General features: G+C 54.4%; 3 protein-coding genes across 4 annotated transcripts in view; all 3 read right to left on the minus strand.

Moving 5' to 3' along the window:
• Positions 1-6,858, minus strand: part of DRC11L (dynein regulatory complex subunit 11 like) — a 14,739-nt gene extending 7,881 nt beyond the window's left edge. The window contains 6 exon segments of the mRNA XM_024754505.1: positions 1,088-1,159; positions 3,183-3,371; positions 3,656-3,775; positions 4,700-5,057; positions 6,616-6,729; positions 6,824-6,858. Of these exon segments, the coding sequence (XP_024610273.1) occupies positions 1,088-1,159; positions 3,183-3,371; positions 3,656-3,775; positions 4,700-5,057; positions 6,616-6,729; positions 6,824-6,858 (888 nt within the window).
• A 1,082-nt stretch (positions 6,859-7,940) lies between these two features.
• H2BK1 (H2B.K variant histone 1) lies at positions 7,941-10,305 on the minus strand. Its single transcript, XM_024754540.1, has 2 exons — positions 10,109-10,305; positions 7,941-8,177 (listed from the first exon to the last, which is right to left on the minus strand). The coding sequence occupies exons 1-2, from the start codon at positions 10,238-10,240 to the stop codon at positions 7,941-7,943; spliced, it is 369 nt and encodes a 122-aa protein (XP_024610308.1). The 5' UTR covers positions 10,241-10,305.
• A 3,258-nt stretch (positions 10,306-13,563) lies between these two features.
• ABCF2 (ATP binding cassette subfamily F member 2) overlaps positions 13,564-22,108 on the minus strand; it is a 16,846-nt gene continuing 8,301 nt past the window's right edge. For both annotated transcript variants that reach the window (XM_024754517.1, XM_024754518.1), the window contains exons 4-15: positions 21,660-21,842; positions 21,404-21,575; positions 20,257-20,352; positions 19,189-19,291; positions 17,548-17,643; positions 17,261-17,380; positions 17,083-17,172; positions 16,593-16,703; positions 15,889-15,951; positions 15,556-15,684; positions 14,868-15,071; positions 13,564-14,188 (exon numbers count right to left, since the gene is read on the minus strand). In XM_024754517.1, the coding sequence (XP_024610285.1) occupies positions 14,051-14,188; positions 14,868-15,071; positions 15,556-15,684; positions 15,889-15,951; positions 16,593-16,703; positions 17,083-17,172; positions 17,261-17,380; positions 17,548-17,643; positions 19,189-19,291; positions 20,257-20,352; positions 21,404-21,575; positions 21,660-21,842 (1,505 nt within the window). In that variant the 3' untranslated portion in view covers positions 13,564-14,050. The remainder of the gene's footprint in view (positions 14,189-14,867; positions 15,072-15,555; positions 15,685-15,888; positions 15,952-16,592; positions 16,704-17,082; positions 17,173-17,260; positions 17,381-17,547; positions 17,644-19,188; positions 19,292-20,256; positions 20,353-21,403; positions 21,576-21,659; positions 21,843-22,108) is intronic.

Here is a 22,108-nt window from a genome sequence, read left to right on the forward strand (position 1 = left end):
CCAGCCTCATTGGCTCCCAAATGTATTTTAAATATCACTCTGCACAGAGACAATTACTGAAAACGCTGAGCTCACACTGTTGACGGCCCGGGCGGCCGGGCTCATTCCTCACCCACCGCCGTGCCATGGCCCCCTGCCCTCGCCCCACCAAGACCCAAGCCCGGCCTCCCTCTGCCTGCTCTGGCCTCCTGGGGGTCTAGCTCTCCGGCCCCCCAATGAGCTCGGACCTCCACTCCCACGCAGCTGCCACCCGGGCACCTCCCTCCTTCTAAGCCGCCGTCCGCCCTCCTTGGAGTAGCCATCCCAGCCCTTGTCTCCGATTCCTCTGCCCCTCCTAGCCCATGGCCCTCCCCATCAGCCTTTATCCGCCGGGCTTCTGCAGGCTCTGCCCATGGCCAAGCCCCCTCTCAGGGATCAGGCCTCTCACCCCTATCATGGCCTTGCTCTCCTAAGTCAGCAGAGACTAGCTGGGGGCAGACCATCACAGAGCAGAGGACAGATGAGGTTCAGGGAGCAGGGTCTGTCCACCCTGCCTGGACACGCACACCCCTACCGCCCACACTCCCCGGCATGCGCATTCACGCTCCCGGCACCTTGTTCAGACTTAGCCATCCTGCCTGCAGAGCAGAGGAGAAGCAAGCCTGGGGCCCCCAGAGCAAGTGGCCCACTCCGGTGTGAAAGGGGTGTGTCCTCAGCCCAACTCAGCCTCCCGTGCTTCTCCCAGAGGCTGCAGGAGCCTCGGCGGGGCTCCCACTGGCTTTGCGGCCGCCTCCCTCTGCGGGACCCACTCACTGCAGCCTCTCCTGCCATCTGGGGGCATGGAGCGGGGGTCCAGATGCTCTGCGCTACTATCCCTCATGCCGCCGCACGTGTGAGTTCTTTCCAAAGGGCTCTAGAGAGGGAGGGGCAGAAACGGATGTGGCCTGGCAGTGGCTTCGTGGTTCTCCCTCAACCAAACCCTGAAGGATCCCTCAACCAGGGACACTGGCCCCAGCCTGGCCCGCCTCCGCTCATGCCCACCCCAGTCCTGAGTGGAGGGGGGTGTGGGCAGGGAGGGCCTGTACAGGGCCGGCAGGGGGGCACTCACCATACTGATGAACTCCATCTCCGTCCACCGGTCCTGCTGAGTGCGTTTCCTCTGCTGGTAACCTTTCCACACCTGCAGGGATACATGGGCCCAGACACTCCCCATACTGCATTTCTGCAGAGATGTGAGGGGCAGAGCTCTGGGGAGGGCACCTCCAGAGGACAGCTCACTGGTAACTGCCCCCCTGAGCAGGGATAGTCCAGAGCGGGGTGGGGCCCATCTGCACCCAAGATGTCCAGCTCCAAGGCTGTGCCCCCTCAGCACCCATGCCCCGGAATTCCCTCCTCATCTCCACCCTCTAACCTGCTGTATCTTTTGAAGCACAAATCAGAGTTCAAGTACCACCTTCGCCGAGAAGCCCTCCTTGATCTCACTTCTCAGAATCCCCCCAGCATTTGGAAGAAATGCTTGATTCCACCCAGGCGCATAGATGTGGGTGCTGTAGGAACTGTGCAGCTCCCCTACATCTTGGACACAACGAAACTGAGGCCAGAGCCGGGACATGGCCTCTCCCAAGTCCAAGGGCCGTTCGGTGCAGAGCCGAGACCAGGGCCAGGTTTCCTGACCCCTCACCCAATGCTTCTCTCCCAGGCTGCCGGCCACTCTCGGACCCGTGGACACCTCAGTGCCGTGGGGTGAAGGGTGGGTGCTGGGCAGAGGGGGCCATGGCGTCGCCCCGGTAGTGTCACTGAGACAGCACCTCGGTGAGCAGGCTCTGCGTCCAGGCCCCCGTCCCACTTCGTCCTCCTGTTCCTGTGACCAGCACGGGAAAGGCCCCCGATAACTAAGGGCCTCTGATGAGTGTAGTGGGGAACCCGGGGCCTGGAACGCAGTGTTTCCATATCCTTACAAAAGGGACAAGAGACTTGCTTTGGCTCTCAGGAGGAAGGGAAGCTCTAGCTTTGGGGCTGACCTTCCTTCTCCAAAGCCTTGCTTCCGCGCTTCCTGAGGGCGAGGACCCCCTGCTCATCCGTGGGGCAGCCGGACCTGGGTACAGTCACCCAGATGCAGGGGACTCAGGCTGGGGTTCTCTGCATACTGATTTATAACCTAAAAATCTACCTCATTTGGAGAGGATGTCTGTTCTCAGGGCTGTTGCTTGTTAGTTGGTTGGTTTGCTTTTGCATTTTGGGGGGAAAGAGTTCTAAGTTTCCTGTATTGGACTAGGAAACAGACGCTTCTGAGGCACTGGGACTTGAGAGAGAAGATGGGAGAGGAGATTGATTTAAGAGAGAAAGATCCAGCAGCCCTAGGTCAGCAGTCCTGGGCCCTTTCTGCCCTGGAGTTTTCTAGGCGGCCTCCAATCTCGTCAAGCTGGTAACCACTATGGCCCAGAGCGAGCCGGCTTAACAGCACCCTTGGGGGGATGCTAGAGGGGCCGCACCCCCGTGCCAGGGCAGACAGCAGGGCTGCCAGGTGACATAGGCGAGTCACGCCCGCCAGGACAGTAAGAAGGCACGGAGAAATCTAGAGACAGAGCTGGGTTTTCTGTAGTCAGGTGGGATGGGGTGTGATTAACGTAAAGGGTGACCCCAGGTGGCACAGACCCCAGAGACACCGGGGCCTCATCCGTTCTCGATTTCGTTCATGTTGCCTTTTGCCTCGGGAGGCTCAGGGTACATTTTAGTGACTCATTTTTAACAGTCTTAAAAGTTTTTGGAATGATCGTCTACTCTGTTCTGCTGCTGGATTATGGATCTTTCTCCCCTAATTTTTTTATTTTTATTTTTGTATTATTATGTAATTTTTTTGGCTGCGGTGCAGCTTGTGGAATTTTAGTTCCCTGACCAGGGATCGAGCCTGGGCCTTTGGCAGTGAGAGCATGGAGTCCTCACCACCAGACTGCCAGGGAATTCCCTTTCTCCCCTAATTTTAATGGTCTTTCTGTTTTGGGGGCTTTTATGGTATTCCACTTTAAGTCCTTTTGGGGATAAGATGTAGAATAAATAATAAACAAATAATATACATGTTTATTGACTGATGAAGGTCTCTAGCTTAATATCTAGTCATGGGGCAACAGAATCCAAGCACCTACATTTCTGTCATCAATTGCTGAGCCAGGCAGGCTTCCTGGAGGAGGCGACTCTACCCTGACCTTCCTCCTGGGTGTGGGGAGGGTTTTGTCCTGACTGAACCTGGGCCGTCCTTCCTCCCGAATCTTTCAATCTCCCTCCTCCTTTTTCCGAATCTCTCACATGAAGGTGGCTCGAAGCCTGCCTTGCCTGGCCCGCTCGGCCCTTTGCAGTAGGATTATGGCCTCCGTCTGGGGTAATATTGGAAAGCTCTGGCCAGAGCAGGGGCAAAGGAGGAGGAAATGAGGGAGGGCTTGCATCCAGGCGGGCAGCTGGGAGACCAGCCCCCAAAAGGGGTTAAGGTTTTCCCAGAGCATCTAGGTGCACAAGTCCTGTCCCTCTACCTTGGTGTTGGAATGTTACAAGGAGCATAAGAGCAGCCATGAGGAGGCCAGGGATTACCCAGAGAGCACCCAGAGGTGGGCAAAGTGCAGGGCAGGGCCTCTGTGTCCTGAAGGGTGGCAGCTCTGTTCCTGAGGGCGTCTCCCTGACTTACCTCCTCGGCGAACACTGGCTCTCGTCTGGACAGGAGCTCTGCCAGCATATGCTCTCACTCCCTCAGGACGCTGGACCGATCCAGCCGGAAGTATTTGGGAATTGGAACCTCCAGGTCTGCCTTTGGGGCAACAGGGGAGAGGGAGATGAGAATAAAAATCCAGACCATCTGGCTAATCCCTTACCATTTTCAGCTGTACACACAGACACTGGGGCTCTTTTCTTCCATCCTAGAGCTCTGGGGTGGGAAAAATCCCCCCAAGTCATCCCTCTCTTCCCTCACCCCCACCATGTGGCCAGAGTTGAATTCTGTAGGATCATGGTAGGTAATGGGCAATGGTCCCAATCCTGGCGTTGCATCTGAATCAACTGGGAATCCTTAAAATGCAGGCTCCTAGGCCCTGACCACAGCAGAACGGCAGGGCCTGGAGAACGTTTGTTCTTTCAGGTCCACAGCTGAGTCTGAGGCAGCTAGTTGGGGAAACTTGGGGACTGCCTTGGACGTGGACCAGTGAACCATGACCCTGGGGCGGACTGGAGGCCGGTGCAGAAGCTCTGTGCTCTGGAACGTGCTGGTACGCACACATCACCTGAGGGTCTTGTGAAAACGCAGGTGCAGAACACTGTAGTGGGTCCGGGGTGCAGCCAGAGGTTCTGCATTTCTAACAAGCTCCTAGGCGATGCTGGTTCTGCTGGCCCACTGACCACGCTTTGAGGAACAAGCCTCTGGGGGACTCTCTTCACCAGTCCCCTGCAGTTGAGCTCATGGGTCCTCCCAGCCAGGCAGAGCCTCCAGCCTGACCCTCCGGCTACCCCCCAACTACCTACATGCACTTCCCAAACCCCATCCTCTGATCTGCCCTGCCCTCCTTCCCTTGCAGATGTCCCAATGCCAGGGGTATCCGCAGGAGGTCCAGGTCACCCCCACCCCCAGCTGGATGGGATGTGGCTTGCTTCCACAAGGAGTGGGAGGTCCAGGCTAGCCCTCCCCCCGTGTCCCCTTCCCCAGCTGGCGCGGGCATGGTTCTCGCCACAGCCGGCCCACCGGGGTGAGCTTTAAGTCCTGCAGCGCTTGGTCCAGGCAGTGGGTCTCGCACAGGTCCACGCGAACCAGATCGTCTTTGAGCTCCAGCACGCGGCCCGCCATGCCGTCCAGCAGCCGTCACAGCAGCCGCCGCTTCTGCGGCTGCACCATCTGGTCATAGAGGGTGTCGAACCAGCGCAGCAGCCCCAGGTAGTACAGGTAGAGCGAGGAGAGCCTGTACTGGAAGGACTGCTGCTCCCGGTGGGGCATGGGTTCCAGCAGGGGCTGCTTTTGGCCCAACAGCTCTTGCAAGATGAGGTGGGAGGAGTCCCAGAGGCGCTGGTAAGCTCTGGAGAGGAGGTAGCCAGCAAGGGATGCTCTGAGCCCCAGAGGAGGGGGGCCGGCTGGTAGGGGAGGTGGGCTCCACAGAGGCTTTTGAGGACTGTGAAGTCGAGGTTCCAGAAGGTGTGACGTTAAGGTTACTCACAGTCCCGAGGTGGAGTTCAGTGAAGTGAGGGGCCCTCAGGGGGAGTGAGAGGGTAGCTACGGGGAGCACCCCCTGAGGCTTAGAGAAAGTGAGGGACTGGGGTCCCTGGGGAAGGGAGTCTCCTGATGGCTAAGCCAGGAGGATGGAGAATGGAGAATGGGCACGGCCCTTAGGGCTCCTGTTAAGGAAGTGGCCCGTCGGAGTCCGCAGCTGGTGACCTCCAGGTGAAGGTGCAGCCCAGGGATGCTGCAGCGGTCTAGGGTGGTGGGCGGGAAGCGGGGGTGAAGGATGAGTGTAGAGAAGGGTCCCTTCCCCAGAGCAGAGCCCTGGTTCTGGAATTAATAGTCCAAGGGAAGCCTGACCACAGGCAGGGGAGGGCAGGGTCGCTGTGTGAACATCTGGGGCCCAGCCGGGACTGGCCCACACAGGGGTCCCTCTCCCCACCAGGCCTTCTCCCCCCACCCAGTAACCCCAGCCTGAGAGCCAGGGACGCACTTTGCTCTTTGCTCTCCCATCACTTCACTCACCCTTCAGTTGTGGTGCTCCCTCTTCACACTGCCCTTTGTGAGCTGGTCCTGGAATCCAAAGAACTGTGGTTCCACCCGGACTCTACCCTGCAGAGCCAGAATAGCCCAGTTTTAAGAGTTCTGTCCCATTGTCCCAAAGTTCTAAGGTTGCGAGGGGAGGGGGCTGCAGGTACAAGACCAGGGGACACTTAGAGGATGTCATGGAGGCAGCATGCTTGGGGACACCGGCTCCCTGTTAGCAAGCCTTGACCAGGGCAGAGGGTGGGTCAGCTGTGGCTACCTCCCTTGTGAGCATCAAATGAAAGAATGGGCTCCATTTGAGGTCACCCTGTAAACTGGGAGGCTCTAGGTGGATAGCAGTCCTAAAGGCGTTACTCCAACTGTACGTCTCAGCTGGAGACCCTGTATTCCTTCCTGCAGATCAAGTCTCCTTACACTCTCTCGTATGTGACTGTACCAGGCACACGGCTGCCGTGGAAGCGCTGAGTCCTGACCACTGGACCGCCAAGGAATTCCCCACTCTTCCCCCTTAAAGTGACAGCACAAGCACGCTTGTTTCCCTGGGCTCTGACGGTAGTTCACTTGGTTCGAGTAAGCTATACCCTCGTAAAGAATGACATTGGGAGTAGTGGGTGGGACTCAGTGGTGTTTGGGGCTCATTTTGAGCCCTCTGTGGGTTTCCCCATCACTGCTCCAGGCTCATGAGAAGGCTCTTTGGAAAATACGAAACACAGCAGCAGCCTGGCCCTGGTCGGCTGGGGTGAGCTTTTAGCTCAGTGTCCAGTAGGGACTTATGAATAAGTCGTAAGTCATATGTCACTTATATATAAGGCATGGGGCAAAGGACAGTGGGAGGAGAGAGGCAGCAGCAAAGAGCAGCCCGAGAGGAATTCTCAGGCGTAATGCACCTGCAGATTAATTACCCGAGGATCTTGTCGAAATGCAGGGTCCGATTCTGCACTCCGAGCTGGGGCCAAGATCCTGCATTTCTAACAAGGTCCCCGGCGTCACAGATGCCGCTGGCCTCTGAATCACACCTTGAGTGGCAAGGTGTGAAACACAGCGGGAGTGGGGAAGAGCCGAGGTTCCTGGGCCACGTCTCCCGAGCCTGCCCCTTTCTGGCCGTGGGACCAAAGTGTGGATAACTTGTTCTCATCTCTCGGCATCTCCACGGTAGGCTTGACATAGGAAGAAACACGTGTGAAGTATGTAGGGCCACACTTCAGCCGTCATTACAGTGAGCCTTTTCAGTACAAGAAGCTGAAATTACAAAGGGAACGTAAGGGATTTTGGACTGTTCGCTAAACCCCACCCCTTCACCCCAGTGCCTCAGAGGCTGAAGGAGAAGGAAAAGGCAAATGTGGCCACGTGTTAAGTGGTGAATCCAGGTGCAGGTCATACATGTGCTCATTGTACATTTCTGCAATTTTTTTCTATGGATTTGAGATTTTTCAAAATAAAAGTGGGAAAGAAAAGTTAGGAGTCTCAAAAACATTCCCACCAATTTGTTCTGAAGTTAAGGGGAAGAAAGCATTAGGGGGAAATAAAAAACATCTTAGAGATCCCAATCGGCTATTTAGAAGCTGGTTTGGGCCTTTCATTTTTGTGTCTTGAAGAATAGACCTGTGTAGCCCCTGTGCCCGGCACAGGACAAAAATTATGGTGTGCCGGAAACGGCATCACAAAACCATGGCCTGCGAGAGTAACACGCATGGAATTTCAGGCCCAGAGAGGGCATGATGGAAACAGCAAGCAGTAGACCCAGGATTCTAATCCAGACCAAGTCGCACTTCATCTCACTAAGAATGAGAACGTTGTACATTTACATGTGCACTCACATGTCCCTCACGGGGCCCACCCAGAATGCAGTTTTTTGTTGTTGTTTTTTTTTTGCGGTACGCGGGCCTCTCACTGTTGTGGCCTCTCCCGTTGAGGAGCACAGGCTCCGGACACGCAGGTTCAGCGGCCATGGCTCACGGACCCAGGCGCTCCGCGGCACGTGGGATCCTCCCGGACCGGGGCACGAACCCGTGTCCCCTGCATCGGCAGGCGGACTCTCAACCACTGCGCCACCAGGGAAGCCCCCAGAAAGCAGTTTTTAAAGGTCTGAATAAGTGTTCTTCCACCTTGGGAGCCAAAGAAGTGACGACACCCTTGCCCCCCAGCACACCTTGCCTTCACCTATCCCTTTTTCAAATCACCACAGTACGAGGGAGCAGTTCACCCTTTATTAAGGTTGGGCCCCAGGTCACTTGGAGCTGGTGTACTTGGTGACGGCCTTGGTGCCCTCAGACACAGCGTGCTTGGCCAGCTCCCCTGGAAGCAGCAGACGCACAGCTGTCTGGATTTCCCGGGACGTCAGCGTGGTTCGGCCCGAGTACTGGGCCAGCCGGGCGGCCTCTCCGGCCAGCCGCTCAAACACATCGTTCACGAAGGAATTCATGATGTTCATGGCCTTGGAGGAAATGCCGATGTCGGGGTGCACCTGGAGAAGCAGCAGGACCAGTCAGTTAACACGGGGACTCTGCCCCAAGCCCCAGCCCCAAGCTGGGGACTGCAAGGCCCTCTTACCAGCCTCTTTCCAGAGGCCGAGAGACATGGAGATAGGGATTTATTTTTTTACTACTATATTCAAGCTAAAAAAAAAAATTTCTCCCAACTGCAAGAGATAAGCAATGCTACGTCTCATTTTTCATTTACTGCATTTGCAGAGTGTTCCACAGTATGGACGGATCGTAGTTTATGTTATACATTCCTCTCTGAATGGACACTGAGGGGTTGTGTTTTGCTATTACATTGTATTATAATAAATGTCTTTGAACAGCTGTGTGAGCACAATGAAGGTTATTCCTAGACGTTCCTACAGGGCTTGTGCACGTAACTTGGTAAATCGTGACCAAATTATCTTCCAGAGAGGACACTCATAGGACACAATCTCAGCACCAGACTAGGGGTGAGGAGACCTGGCTTCTGTGGCTGTCCCGTGAGTCACCGTACGACCTTAAATACGACACTTTCCTCCGGGCCTGTTTCCTCTTCTGTCACAGAAGTTTTTGAACTAGGTGACCTCTAGTAAAACAAATGGTAGGGATCTCGTAACAGTCCTAAAATGTGAGTAGGCGGATTTTTGCTTCTCTGTGAATGAGAGGTAGGTGACTGCCTGACGAGGCAGGTCAAGCCGGTGGTGGCCACAGAACTAAGCCCGGGCCCCCCGCTCTGCCCACCGCCTCTGGTGCCCCGGACGTGACAGTCGGAAACCTGGGCCTGTACCGCGTGGGTTCAGCCTGACCCCTGCGTGCTGTCTTCACATCCTGTCCCCCTCAGGGTCGCAGAGGAGGGACAGCGGCTCACCCCACCGCACGGGGGACACGCGCGGCAGCCCAGCCCCGCTCCAACCCTCCCGGCACGAGCTCTGAGCCGAAGAGTTAGGCTAAGCGGCCGGGCTCACTGATAACCGCTCCCACCCCCGCTTTCTTCAGGACACTGGCGTCTTCTCTGCTGCTGCCCTTTGGCCGATCCACATGGGTGCCGGGCCCACCCCAGGAGAGCATTCCAGAGACCCGGGGACTCAGACCGGAGACAGGCTCCAGTCTGCGGTCTCACCTAACAAGGGGTGAGGCTCAGGGAGGTTGGGGAGGCTGAGGGCAGGCAGCCCAGACACCCCTCCCTCCTCCCGGCCCTGGCTCTGCTGAGCAGGGCAGTGTTTGAGGCCAGGTTGCCTGGGATCCTCTAGACACACTGGTTGGGTACATGAGTGCCCCCAAATGCCTGCCAAGGCGAGAGTCCCAGGAGTAGGTGCCTCTCACAGGTGCGCTGGGAGAAGCAGAGCACACGTGTGGGTTAGGGTGGGACTAACCCCCCAGAGCCAGGGGGACCAGACGTCCGCTGCTGTCAGGTCATGGGACTCAGTCACCCCAATGAGCCTTTATGTACCTGGGGTTCCTTATCTATAAGGTAGACCAACCCCTTAGCCCCCCAAAGACCGAGTGCTGCCCGTCTGGAAGGCTTCCCCAAGGCTGTAGTTCACACACACCGCTCCACGCTCTAGCCACCAGTACCTAGTACTTCTCGTTGTGCCAGCGTACGTTTGGCACCTGGTCACCTTCAGCCCGGCACTTTTTTGTGGTCTTCCTTTAACTATGTCCCACCTAATGTTCCACTTAATAATCTGGTCTGTCCAGAAGCCTTGTAAGCCTCTGGACTGTGGTGGGAGCACGTCTGAAGGGTCTCCTGCACATCACAGGTCAGGACAGACACTGAGCGGTTGCGGGGACCTCCGAGATTAAGTGCCACCCCCTCCAGAGGGGCTCGGGGGCCTCAGTGCCGCAAGTAAACTGCGCCCCGCGCTCTCCATGCAGTGCCCTTTCCAGGCTTTTTTGCCAGCGCTCCTCACACGCCCCCAGCTCCCGCTCTCACCTGCTTCAGCACCTTGTAGATATACATTGAGTAGGTTTCTTTGCGCCGGCTACGCTTTTTGGACTTCTTGTCTCCAGAGCTCCGGCCCCTCCGGCCCCCGGACTGCTGTGGCTGTCCATGCTCAGCGCTCATCGTCCCGGTCCTCCTGGTGGCCGCCTCCTCCGCTCCTTGGGTGAACTTTTAAGAAGTCAGCTGCCTGCCAGGTGGGGCTGGGGGCCAGCACCTGGGAGCGGGGGAGGGGCTTGGCCCAACCCTACCCAGAAGGCGCTCTGGGTTAATCCACAAAGAGCCTAATTGCTCCCTCCTCTCCCCCAGGGATTTCCTGTCTCTGAGTAAGAAGCCCCCCACCAGCCCCCTTCCCCACACTATCATCTCCCATCGTATTACCGTCAGAGTTCACACCCTGCACCCACGGCAGCACCCGTGAGCCCACTCTCGTGGCTGAGCGCTGGGGTCAGGAGGGGCACAATGCACCGCGCCCCCACACCCCACCCCCACCCGCCGCGAGGGCCCTACAACACAGCTGGAGAGACAAGACTGGTTCACACGCAACCATCAGGGAAGAGTGAAAGGGCAAAAGTGTGTGGAACAGAGAGCTCAGAGAAAACTTAGGGCTACAGCGGCCAGAAAAGCCTTCAGGGAATAAATGAGGATGTGAAGCTGGTCTGGTAGGATGGGTACAATTCAACTGGGGAGAAAGGATGTTAGTTGGGAGGAACGGAAGAAAGAAATCAATGCGTGTGGTTACAGGGAGGCTTGGACTGAAGGCAGAAGATGGAGCCCAGGCTAGGTGGAGGCGGCAGGAAGCACAGCTGGGAGGGCCTGACAGGGAGGGCGTCCGGGCGGGAGGACTGGAGGAAGCGGGACGCTCCCCGTGGGAGCAGGTGTCATGGGGTCCCTGTGGAAGTTAGCTGCAAAGGGAAGGGAAGAAAAAGGCGCTGTTGCATGGAGAAAGTTGTCTCACTTGGCACCTATGCGTGAGCGAGTATTTCAGGTTCTGGAACGCTGTGATTAAAGAAACCAGGAGCAAGGTGACAAGTCTGGGCTGTGGGGAAGAGGGTTTTCCCAATCAAGAGGTGGGGAGGGAGTGAAGACGAGCATCACCTGTCTGGGGGAAGGTGGGCCTGAGCAGCCGCCGGCTCACCAAGACCCCCTTTTCCCAGTTCCAACGCCCAGCTACAGCCCAGGGTTTGGAGGACCAGGAGGGCAGTTTTAAATCCAAAATAAGGCCCTAATTTTACGTGTTCGTAGAAATATGTATTTTGTGGGATTTTTAAGCATTCTTTTTTTAAATATATAATTTTTTTTTTTTTTCGCGGTACGCGGGCCTCTCACCGATGTGGCCTCTCCAGTTGCGGAGCACAGGCTCCAGATGCGCAGGCTCAGTGGCCATGGCTCACGGGCCCAGCCGCTCCGTAGCATGTGGGATCTTCCTGGGCCAGGGCACGCACCCGCATCCCCCACATCGGCAGGCGGACTCTCAACCACTGCGCCACCAGGGAAGCCCCTAAAAGTATAAATTTTTATACAATTAATTACTTTATTTATTTTGACTGCATTGGGTCTTTGTTGCTGCATGCGGGCTTCCTCTAGTTGCGGCGAGCGGGGGCTACTCTTCGTTGTGGTGCGCAGGCTTCTCATTGCAGTGGCTTCTCTTGTTGCAGAGCACAGGCTCTGGGCACGCGGGCTTCAGTAGTTGTGGCGCGTGGGCTCAGTAGTTGTGGCTCGCAGGCTCTAGAGCGCAGGCTCAGTAGTTGTGGCACACGGGCTTAGTTGCTCTGCAGCATGTGGGATCTCCCAGGACCAGGGATCGAACCTGTGTCCCCTGCATTGGCAGGCGGATTCTGAACCACTGCGCCGCCAGGTAAGCCCTTAAGCATTCTTAAAAAATCTTGAGACTGCCTTTTTTTCTGGACAAGCTGACTAGCCTATTATGTCTGTTCCTCTGGTTCTGAAGCCCTCCCATCCCTGGAGACCCCAACAGACTTCAACGGGGTTTCTTAACATACCCAGACCCTCCCTTGGCCAAAGTAGCAGCTCTCATCTGTTCCATTTATCCTCCTAACCAAGTCTCTGGATACTCAGGACAGACTGACAAGCCATTTTTCTCTGGGCCCCACCTGAGGCACAAAGCAGCCAAGCCAGGCCCCTTGGGGTCAGAGGGCGGAGTGGGAGTCCTAGTCTCTTCCTCCAGCCTCGCGAATCTCAGACTCAGCTGCAACTCCTCACCTGCTACTCTGTTCCCTCTGCCCAGGGCAGCTCTTGGACTCCACGGCCATCTGAGATCCTACTCACCTTCCAAGTTAGAGCACCAATCCCACCCTTCTGGGCAGCTACTCACGAGAAACTTCCCTCCCTTTTACAGCCTTCAGTGTATCCTACCCAGTCACAATTTAACATCTGCTTTACGCCCTTTCTGTCTTATTGGCTTTCCCATTAGATCGAGAGCTCCTTAGGGATTTAGACACCACCTGGGACTTTTTTTGGTCTGTTTTACGTAGTCTTAGATGTTCTATGATGGGCACTGAAAAATCAGGGCTGCGTATGTTTCCCCACAGGGATGGCTGCTGAGGTTTCAGATGGTGTGATGAATCCACATCGGTAAGGCTAGAAGCCGGGTGGCACAGAGGCTGGAAGTGCTATTAAAACTCAGACGGGCTATGCAAAGTCCTGGCTTGGAAATAAAACAGATATAGTGCTAATGAAAATTAAGGTTGTGGACAGATAAAATGATAAAACTTCCTATATCCCACCAGGAACGGTAGTTCACAAACATCAGTGTGAAAATGCAGACTCCTGACCATTTCTGCATCTCTCCCATCCCACCAACCGAAATCAATAGGCCTGAAGCCCAGGAATCTGCGTTTTTAACCAATGTCCCAATTGTTGTACAGGCAGCAGCAGCAAAGCCTCAGACCGCTCTGAAAAACATGCTCCGGGAGAGCAGTTCTCCAAGTGTGGCCCCCAGGCCAGCAGCAGCAGCATCACTTGGGAACTTCTTAGCATTGTTAATTCTTGGTCTCACCCCAGACCTACTGAACCAGAAACTCTGAGGCAAGGCCCAGCAATCTGTGATTGAACGAGACTTACAGGTGATTCTGATGCATGTTAATGTCTGTGAACCACTGGCCTAAGAAAAGGCACAATTTCACCTTTCTTTTTTTTTTTGGCCGCACCGCACGGCATGCAGGATCTTAGTTCCCCAACCTAGGATCGAACCCGTGCCCCCTGCAGTGGAAGTGCAGAGTCCTAACCACTGGACCTCCAGGGAAGTCCCTGAAAAGGCACAATTTCAGATCAGAAGGGAAGAGAGTTCTTCCAGTGCCTATGGGCTAGTCCTCAGGCTGCATCCAGCCCACCGACTCCTGCCCTAGCTCGTGCTGAGGGAAAGTGAATGTTGGCACTGCACCAAGGAGTGGGAGAAGGGCCTAGAGACCCATGAAGGAAGACAGGGACCATGGCTGCTTCTCTCTTTATTGGACACTTTGTAGATGTCACACAGGTCTAAAAGTTACACCATTAAATAATTATTTAAAAACCGACCAGGATTAAGGCCCTGGTCCAGAGCTCCAAACCAGAAGCAAGGAACGGGGGTGGTGGGCTGGGAGGTATTCCTCCAACATCCCCAAAACCCAGAAAACGAGGATCCTAAGCTCTTTCACAGGCCAACCCAGGGCACGGGCCCTTGGGTTAACCCTCAGATGCCTCTGGCTGCATCACTATCAGGGTCAGAACCAGCAAGGAGCTGGCAGGAACAGCCAGCCGAGTCCAGACATGGACAAAAGTAACTGGAAGGACAGGAGACGGACAGGTACTGTCCAGCTGTAGATAAGATCACAGAGTGCAGCTAAGGCAGGTGGGGGGAGGGGCTGGGGAGCAGTATTGCAGCAATGCAGGAGTGTGGCCCCAGGGGCTTGGCCCAGCCGGCCGGCCGGCAAGGGCTCACACGTTGTGGGTCCTCCTGGTGAGCTGGGGCTCCTCGCCCACTAGCTTGGACTTGAGGTGCTCCTTGTAGGCCAGGATGTCTCCAGGCCACTTGGTGATTGTCTGCTTCTCACAGACCCAGATTTCTTGTGCAACCTAGAAAGCAAATCCTAGACTTAATAATCCTGACCAGCATCCTTCCCATCCCTGCCCAGGAGACTGTCCCCAGGGGATTCTGGGAAGAAAACCCCATAACCCCCCGCGCAGGCCCACAGCCAGCTCAGTTTCGCTATTTAGGTCTGGCCTAACCCAAGGGCACCGTAACCAGCAGGTTTTGGAGCCTTCCAAGCCAGGACCTGCCGTGTCACCCCTATTTCCAGTTCCCTAGCAGGAACGCTTCACTCTCAGCTTCCTTTTCTCCACCCCACCTTCCTGAAAGCTTCAGCGAAATGACCAGCAGCTTTGTCACTGATGACCAACAGTAACCCTCTGTCTAGTCCAGTCTCCCTAGTACGACACTACTTCTAGGCTGAAGAATCCTGGAACCACAGGAGCGGCACCCTGTTCTCTACCCAACTCCCTTGCCCATTTTGGCCAACAATGCCAAGTAGGCTAACAGCCCCAAATAGCTACTGAAGAAGTCAAGTATTTCCACTAAGGCTTTCTAAGTTTCCCAAAGAACCATAAGATCTGGCCCTGTCCACCCTATGTCCTGAGCCCACTTTCCAAATACAGTCAACGTGAATTACGTGCCCTCCACGTGCCATGACGGTGCTCTACCTAACTGCCTCTGAGATGCCCTCTGCTACGCCTCCCACCCAGCCAGGAGCCTCACCTGCTGAATGAGTCTGAAATCATGGCTGACCAGCATCATACCACCCTCGAAGTCATTGATGGCGTCTGCCAGGGCGTCGATGGTCTCGATATCCAGGTGGTTGGTGGGCTCGTCCAAGAAGAGCATGTGAGGGTTCTGCCACGCCAGCCAGGCCAGACACACTCGGCACTTCTGCCCATCAGACAGGTTCCGGATCGGGCTCACCTGCGTGCAACCGGCCAGTTATAAAAGCTGGTGTCGCCCTCACCACACATCGCAACTCACCTCTCCCCATGGCTCCTCTGTCGTCACCGTTTCACGGAAAGCGGAGCTCAGCAAGACCCAAGGTCACACAGCAAGACGGTGGCATAGCTGCCTGTCTCTCAAGACCCAAAAGGGATACGTCTGGAAGCCTGAAGCCCTGTCTTGACACAGAATCTTAATAAAGTGGAGCAATCCAGGGGACCCACAGTTGGGATCTGAATCCAGGAAGCTGTGTGCTAGGTTTCAGTTTCCCTTGCCTTTAAGCACTATGGCTCAACCTGCTAGTCAGGGGGACAAGGGCACGCCAGAGACTGGCACGCTATCCTCGCCCCTCCCCCGAGACCTAAGTGCTCCAATGCATAATAACCCAGAGCAGAGGAAAGGCGGACCATCCGGCCATAGCCTCCCAGTTACCTGGGGCTCTTCCCACACCCCCTCCACTGACCTGCTGTTTCCCGGTGAGACCATATCGCCCAATGATCTTCCTCATTTCTTCCTTCTCCTTGATCTCTGGGTAGCATTTCATCATGTACTCCAAAGGCGAGAGGTCTAAGTCCAGCTGCTCTTGTAAATGCTACAGGAAAAAAGGGACCCACCCAGATGTGGCTGGTGTCCCACTTCCAAAGGAAGCCTGCTGGGTTTCCTGCTGAGTACCTCTCTACCTCTACCTGGGGACCTGTTCAAGACTCCAGAGGCTACTAGGAGCTGACTTGGTCACATGTGTGGTTACCCACACCCTGGGTAACTCCCCGCTCCCCACTCCTCGCCAGGACTATACCTGATGGTAACGCCCTATCTTGACATGAGAGTGTTTTCGGATCATTCCGTCTGTGGGAAGTAGCTAAAAAAAAAAAAAAAAAAAAAACAGAGTAGAAAGTGGAAAGATAAGCACACAGAAAAGGAACCCAGGTCAGAAGCAGACATAGGCAGAGGGGAACAAACACATGCTCGCACTGAACGAGACTCATACAACTTCCTGAACTGAATCTACGCCACCACCTCACGAACTGCTATTCTGGCCACTCCAAAAATACCTAGGAAGGTACTGAAACAGGTGCTTTCAAGGGAGGCACAGACACACGCCACACCATCTACTGAGTAGCCGCTGGATTACTGTACGGCACACCGACTGTGTAACAAGGGGCTCGGGTACAGGTCCGACATACATTTTCTACAGCAAGAGCGTACTTCTCGATGCACAGGCGTTTCTGTGTTCTAACTGCTCTGAATGAAACCACAGAAAGATGCTGAGAGCATGCATGTGTTCTCCCTCTCACCCATGCTCTCACACACATAGACTCCCCCACTCAGGTTTCTCTGAGAAAACTGCCCCAAACTTCAGCACTACCCAGTGAGACCACACGCCCCAGAGGACGGCTCGCTCAGGCCCTCTAAGAGCAGTGGCCCCTGTCTCCCCTCCCTCTCCCGCAGACGCACCAGCATCCAATCCTGGAAGTCCCACGCCCCAGCATGGCACCATACCTCTCCAGTTAGCAGCTTCAGAAGAGTTGACTTCCCTGCTCCATTGGGCCCCACCAGAGCCACTCGTGTGTCGAGATCGATCCCAAATTCTAGATTGTTGTAGATGCAAGGCTGAGGTGGGTGTGAGAGAGAAAGGGATACGGGGCTAGGGTGCTGGTCAGTCTGACTGGCAGACTCACCCCGCTGAGTCCCCAGTCACCGCTGGAGGAGGTGGGAGTGAGGAGGGCGGCAGCTCTCACGGCAGACCCCAACCCACTGCCTCCACCCACCAACCCAGCTGAGCAGTATTCCCTCCAAGTACTTGCGGGGGGGCGGGGGGCTTCTACTCTTAAGTCCCTCAATTAGGCGCCCCAGGCTGCCACACCTGAAAATTCCCCAGCGCCGCATGGGTTAGCAGGCGTGCTCGGCAAAGAACAGGAGACTCTTCTCAGCAGCTGACACTTACCTTGGAAAATGCACCCCAGTTTCCCAACTACACCTAAGTACTCACCCCATCTTTTGTATACTTGAAGCTGACATTTTGCACCATAATAACGGGGGGAGGGATCTTGCCACATGGTGGGAAATAAAATGACAGTGTCTAGGAAAAAGAGAGGGCATTTATCAAGTCAGGTCCTTTCTTATCCACCTCACTTTAGGCCGCCTAATTCCACCCAGTCAGAACCTACCTTGTCACTCACAACCCTCTCTGTCAGTCCCGATGCCATCATTTTCTGTAGTGTCTTCTCCTTGCTCTGGGCCTGCCGGGCCAGCTTGGCACTGCCATGACCAAACCTAGCGATGTAGTTCTGAAAGAGACCAGAGAGGGGGCCAGGAGTATGGGCAGGCACCAAACAACTCATCTTAACTGCAAGGTAAAAACTGCTGACAGCGTCTTCTCTAGCAGCCCCCAATCCCCACACACCCTCACCCAACTGGCCCGGAGAATGCGAACTCGGCTCTACGATCGCCCTACCTTCATGTGTGCAATCTGATCCTGCTCCCAGTGAAACCTCTTCATCTGATTCTCTTCCAGCTCCAGCCGTGTCTTCACATACTGATCATAATTACCCTGCAGGAAAGTGCACCAGGCGAGACGGGCAGCTTTAGCCTCGGTCCTGGGTTCTCACTCAGGGTTCAGGGGGATGTGAGATGGCATCTCACTTGGCCCTGGTTGTAAGACTGTGCAGTAAGGGGACTTCTCTGCTGGCGCAGTGGTTAAGAATCCGCCTGCTAATGCAGGGAACACGGGTTCGAGCCCTGTTCCGGGAAAATCCCACATGTCGCGGAGCAACTAAGCCTGTGCGCCACAACTACTGAGCCTGCGCTCTAGAGCCCACGAGCCACAACTACTGAAGCCCACGCGCCACAACTACTGAAGCTCACACGCCTAGAGCCCGTGCTCTGCAACAAGAGAAGCCTCCGCAACGAGAAGTCCGCGCACCGCAACGAAGAGCGGCCCCTGCTCACTCCAACTAGAGAAAGCCCGCGCGTAGCAACGAAGACCCAATGCAGCCAAAAATAAATAAATAACTTTAAAAAAAGAAAAAAAAAGGATTGTGCAGTAGGGAAAGAGGAAGTTCATTAAAGAAGCATATCCTAATCTAGAACCTGAGGTCTTCTGAATTGTGTGCCTCTCATTCTTAGCTAGCCACAGCAGGGCTCCGGATCAAATCCTCAGGTTGGCCGTAAAGACACCAACAGCGTTGGCAATAGCCCTGAAAACCACTGTCAAACAGATATCTAGAGGCTCACAGCCTTCCAAGAGCACCTCTTTCTACTCCCCATCCCTAGAGACTGAAGCCCCCATGCAGACTACAAGAACTTCCTCCAGGTGGGAAGACATCAGACCCATCAGATTTAGGACCTGGCAAACCCTGCACTATGGGCTGCCATGGTTTCTATCTGCAAAAAACTAGACTCAACCTAAACATCCATCGAAAAGGGTCTGACAAACGACTTACACGATAGCCACACAATGAAATACTATGCAGTCACTGGAAAAAATGAGCATGATTTATATATACTCATACGGAAAGCAGTCCAAGACAAATTAAAATTTAAACGCAACCTACAGAAGAGAACGATTAAGATTACAACTGTGATAAGTATACGTGAAATTTTCTACAAATGCTACTTGCAAGTACATGTGAAATTTCTGAAAGACTATGTAAGAAAACTATTAATACTCCCATGGTGAGTACAACCATGAATAAAGAGAACTTCTGGTTTTCATTTTTTGATGTTTTCTGAAACAGAAAAAGTGTAAAGGCAAGGCAGAAAAGTGGGCTGTTGAGATCCTGGCTCCCCTTCTTCATGGAAGGAGAGAAGGAGGGGTACTATGCTGGCTGCCACTGCAGAAGGCAGAGAGCAGCAAGGCCTGCCTGGGCGCCACGAAAAGTCAACCTCTTTGCATAAGGCAGACATACACCATATGTACACACTGCCAATCCGTGGCCTATGGCCTGAAAGCAATTACTTTGGGTGCAGAACTCCCTGTCCACGTCTTTTTATAGCAACAGGTAGAAAAGGACTGCTGAGTCTGTTTTGTTTTAAAGGAGAACTTCAGGGAACTGGTCAGCACGGAGGCTGCTGTGGAGAAGCTGGGGCCACTCACCGTGTAATACTTCAGTTTCTTGTTGTGCATGTGAATGATGTTGGTACAGACGCCATTCAGAAAGTCCTGGGAGTGGGAGACGAGGACCAAGATGCGCTTAAAACTGCAAAGCCAGAGAACCAGTCAGGGGGGCGCTCAGAACGGTAGATGGTTCACAACAGGTGGGCTGAATGTCAGGCCCAGAAAACCTTCATCCTCTCCCATCCTTACGCCTAGGCACCCTTTAGATTTATTCTCCAATTCCCAGTTCTTAGCACCTAAGCCACCAGTGCACGATCGACCCGTAAGAACACTGATGCCTTCCAAAGTATGGTGAGACAGTCTGAGTTTCCTCAAACTTTTGTTCTAATTTTCCTTTTCTTTTTTCTTGATAGGTAAGAAGTGGATTTATTTAGAGAGAAACACTCCACAGACAAGAGTGTGGGCCATCTCAGAAGGCGAGAGCAGCCTGTTCTAATTTTCAAAAGAATGGAGTGGAGATGGCAGTAACAGTGATGGTAAAATCAAAAGTGTACGCACACAGACACCCATAAACACATCTAAAACCATGGGTGGGAAGAACTGGAATAGGCACAGTAAAAATCACCAGCTCGGCTTTTCAGAGAAGGTGCCAAGTCACTGCAGAGACCGTGGAAAGCCTTATTCCAGAACTGGGGCAGTATTCCAGGTTATCTGGCTCTCCAGCCATAGGACCACTGCTATATGGGCTATTTTTCTCTTTGTCACTGCATCATGACCTTAGATGGGAATCCCCGTTTATATGATATATATAAATACAGTTAAGAGAAAATATTGTCTTTAATAAAAACATTGCATTTTAAATAATGGGAAAAACCAAAAAAAGTAAAACAAACAAACCAATCCACATATTTCAGACTAAACAAAAACAAAAAGGCCTGCCCTAAAGATGCTTACCACCTTCTCAATCTGGCCTTCACTCTGGCCCCACTTCAGTCCACTTCTCACTGCTCTAATATCACTGTGGGTCCTGGACACCCATCTCCCTGGGACTCTGCTCAACTCCCCCTCCAGGACCCGCCCACTTCCACCCCAGCCCCGCCCCCTTACGTCTTTAGCTCTTCTTCCAACCACACACAAGCGTCGAGGTCCAGGTGGTTGGTGGGCTCGTCCAGGAGTAGCATGAAGGGCCGGATGAAGAGGGCTCTGAAGAACAGGAAGGAGACAGAGCCACTGCAGTGTGATGGGTGCTACGCAGGAGGGGACAGCCTGCCTGCTACCTGCAGTTCTGGTCAGGCCTGCACAGGGTCCTGAAATCAACTCTAGGCTCTAGACCTCAGGGGAAAGGTGAGAACTAGGAGAAACCAGAGACGAAGAGTGGGGGTTAAAGGGCAGGAAACAGCTGAAAAGCAGAGGGAAGATGCTGAACTACAAAGTATTCAGGTTAAACTGAACTGGTGGGGTTGCCAGACTCCAGCAAGGAGGCCAAAGAATGTTCTTTTCTGAGGTGGCATCTCAAGACAGGAGAAACAAGGGGAGAGCGCTGGGTCTGCACGCGGTCACCACCTCCGCAGCGTTTGTCAGAAAGATTTCTGGACATCCATCTCCAGCATTCTGACTCCAGCACAGACAGAAGAGGCTAGGAAATCGGCAGTTTTAAAAGCTCCCTAGGTGAATCTGAGGCAGCTAATCCTTGCTGGCACGTGAAACCACGGCTCTCATGTTCTAAGGCACACAAGCAGCTTTGCTAAAGCAGTGTATCAAGCCTCACCAATGCACTCGGCAGAGACTGGTGGGGTAAGCAGCCACCTCTTTAACTGGGGACTTTCTGGGGGTTTGGTGGGGGAATGATGATCTACAGATACTCATTTTGGGTCCAGGTCACAAGAGGGTAAGAAGGACAGATATCCTAACAGCTGTCTAACATTTTGTCTTTAAACAGCAAGAATTAGAAGGACTGAAGCACAAACAACGGTGGTAGAGGAGTCAAGAGGAAAGAAAGAAACAGACCTATTCTACCATTCACCTAGGGCTGGTCCCAGATTCCTAAACACTGTGCAGGAAGTCCAACAATGACCACTTCCGTCAGGAAGCTCACTCCTTAGCTCAGGTATACCACCCCCACCCCTCCACACTGTCAATATTTGGCACTTACTGACCATCAACCCTGCTCTAAACAGTTCCACTGGTTTAGAACCCTGTTCTAAACGCTGAGAGAGATAGGGTGCTACAGAGGGTCGAGGAGGGAGAGACTCACCTAGCGAGGGCAACCCTCATCCTCCAGCCCCCACTGAAGTCTTTTAGCTTCTTGCGTTGCATGGCAGGTGTGAAACCCAGTCCGTGCAAGATCCGTGAGGCTCTCCTCTCCGCCTTGTCGGCGTCCAGCTCCTCCAGCCGCTCATAGAGCTCTAAGAGCTTCTCACACTCCGCTGTGGACAGCGCACGGCCCATGAGGCTCCTGGGCCTTTCCCGGGAAGAAGCCCACCCCCAGGGCCCTGGGTCCGGAGCCCTACCATCCTCGTGAGCCAGCCGTTCAGCCTCCCTCTCCAGCATGGCCCGCTCTGTGTCGACTTCCATCACGCACTGCAGGGCCGTCTTGTCACTAGGGGGCATCTCCCGAGTCAGATGGTAGATGTCGATGTGCTCAGGGATGGGCACTTCGCGTTTCCCAATAGCAGACAGCAGCATGGACTTCCCTGGGAGGGGCGGGCAAAGCACAGGAAGAGAAGTGGACGTTCAGCACAGTTCTGCCTGTCGTTCTCCTACATCAGCCCCTCCACTCCACCCAAACCACGACCTCATCACTGTTTGCGTACTTTCCTTCCTTTCATTCATTCAAATCCTATGACTCCCCCATCCCTGCCTGCATCCTCGGGACACCTTTCCTCCAGTCCTTGTCCCAGCCCTCCTCTGTGAAGTCTGTTCATCTACAGCCGCCTCACGCACCGCTGCTCCCGCCCCT

This window comes from Neophocaena asiaeorientalis, unplaced genomic scaffold (assembly GCF_003031525.2).
Source record: "Neophocaena asiaeorientalis asiaeorientalis breed wild unplaced genomic scaffold, Neophocaena_asiaeorientalis_V1.1 scaffold407, whole genome shotgun sequence".
NCBI lineage: Eukaryota > Metazoa > Chordata > Mammalia > Artiodactyla > Phocoenidae > Neophocaena > Neophocaena asiaeorientalis.

What these genes read in the sequence shown, in the direction of transcription:
- H2BK1 (XM_024754540.1), bottom strand. Translation starts at nt 10,240, where the DNA reads ATGAGCGCTGAGCATGGACAGCCACAGCAGTCCGGGGGCCGGAGGGGC. An exon ending in TCTACAAGGTGCTGAAGCAG is followed by an intron (nt 8,178 to 10,108) that starts GTGAGAGCGGGA and finishes CTGCTTCTCCAG; the next exon opens with GTGCACCCCGACATCGGCAT.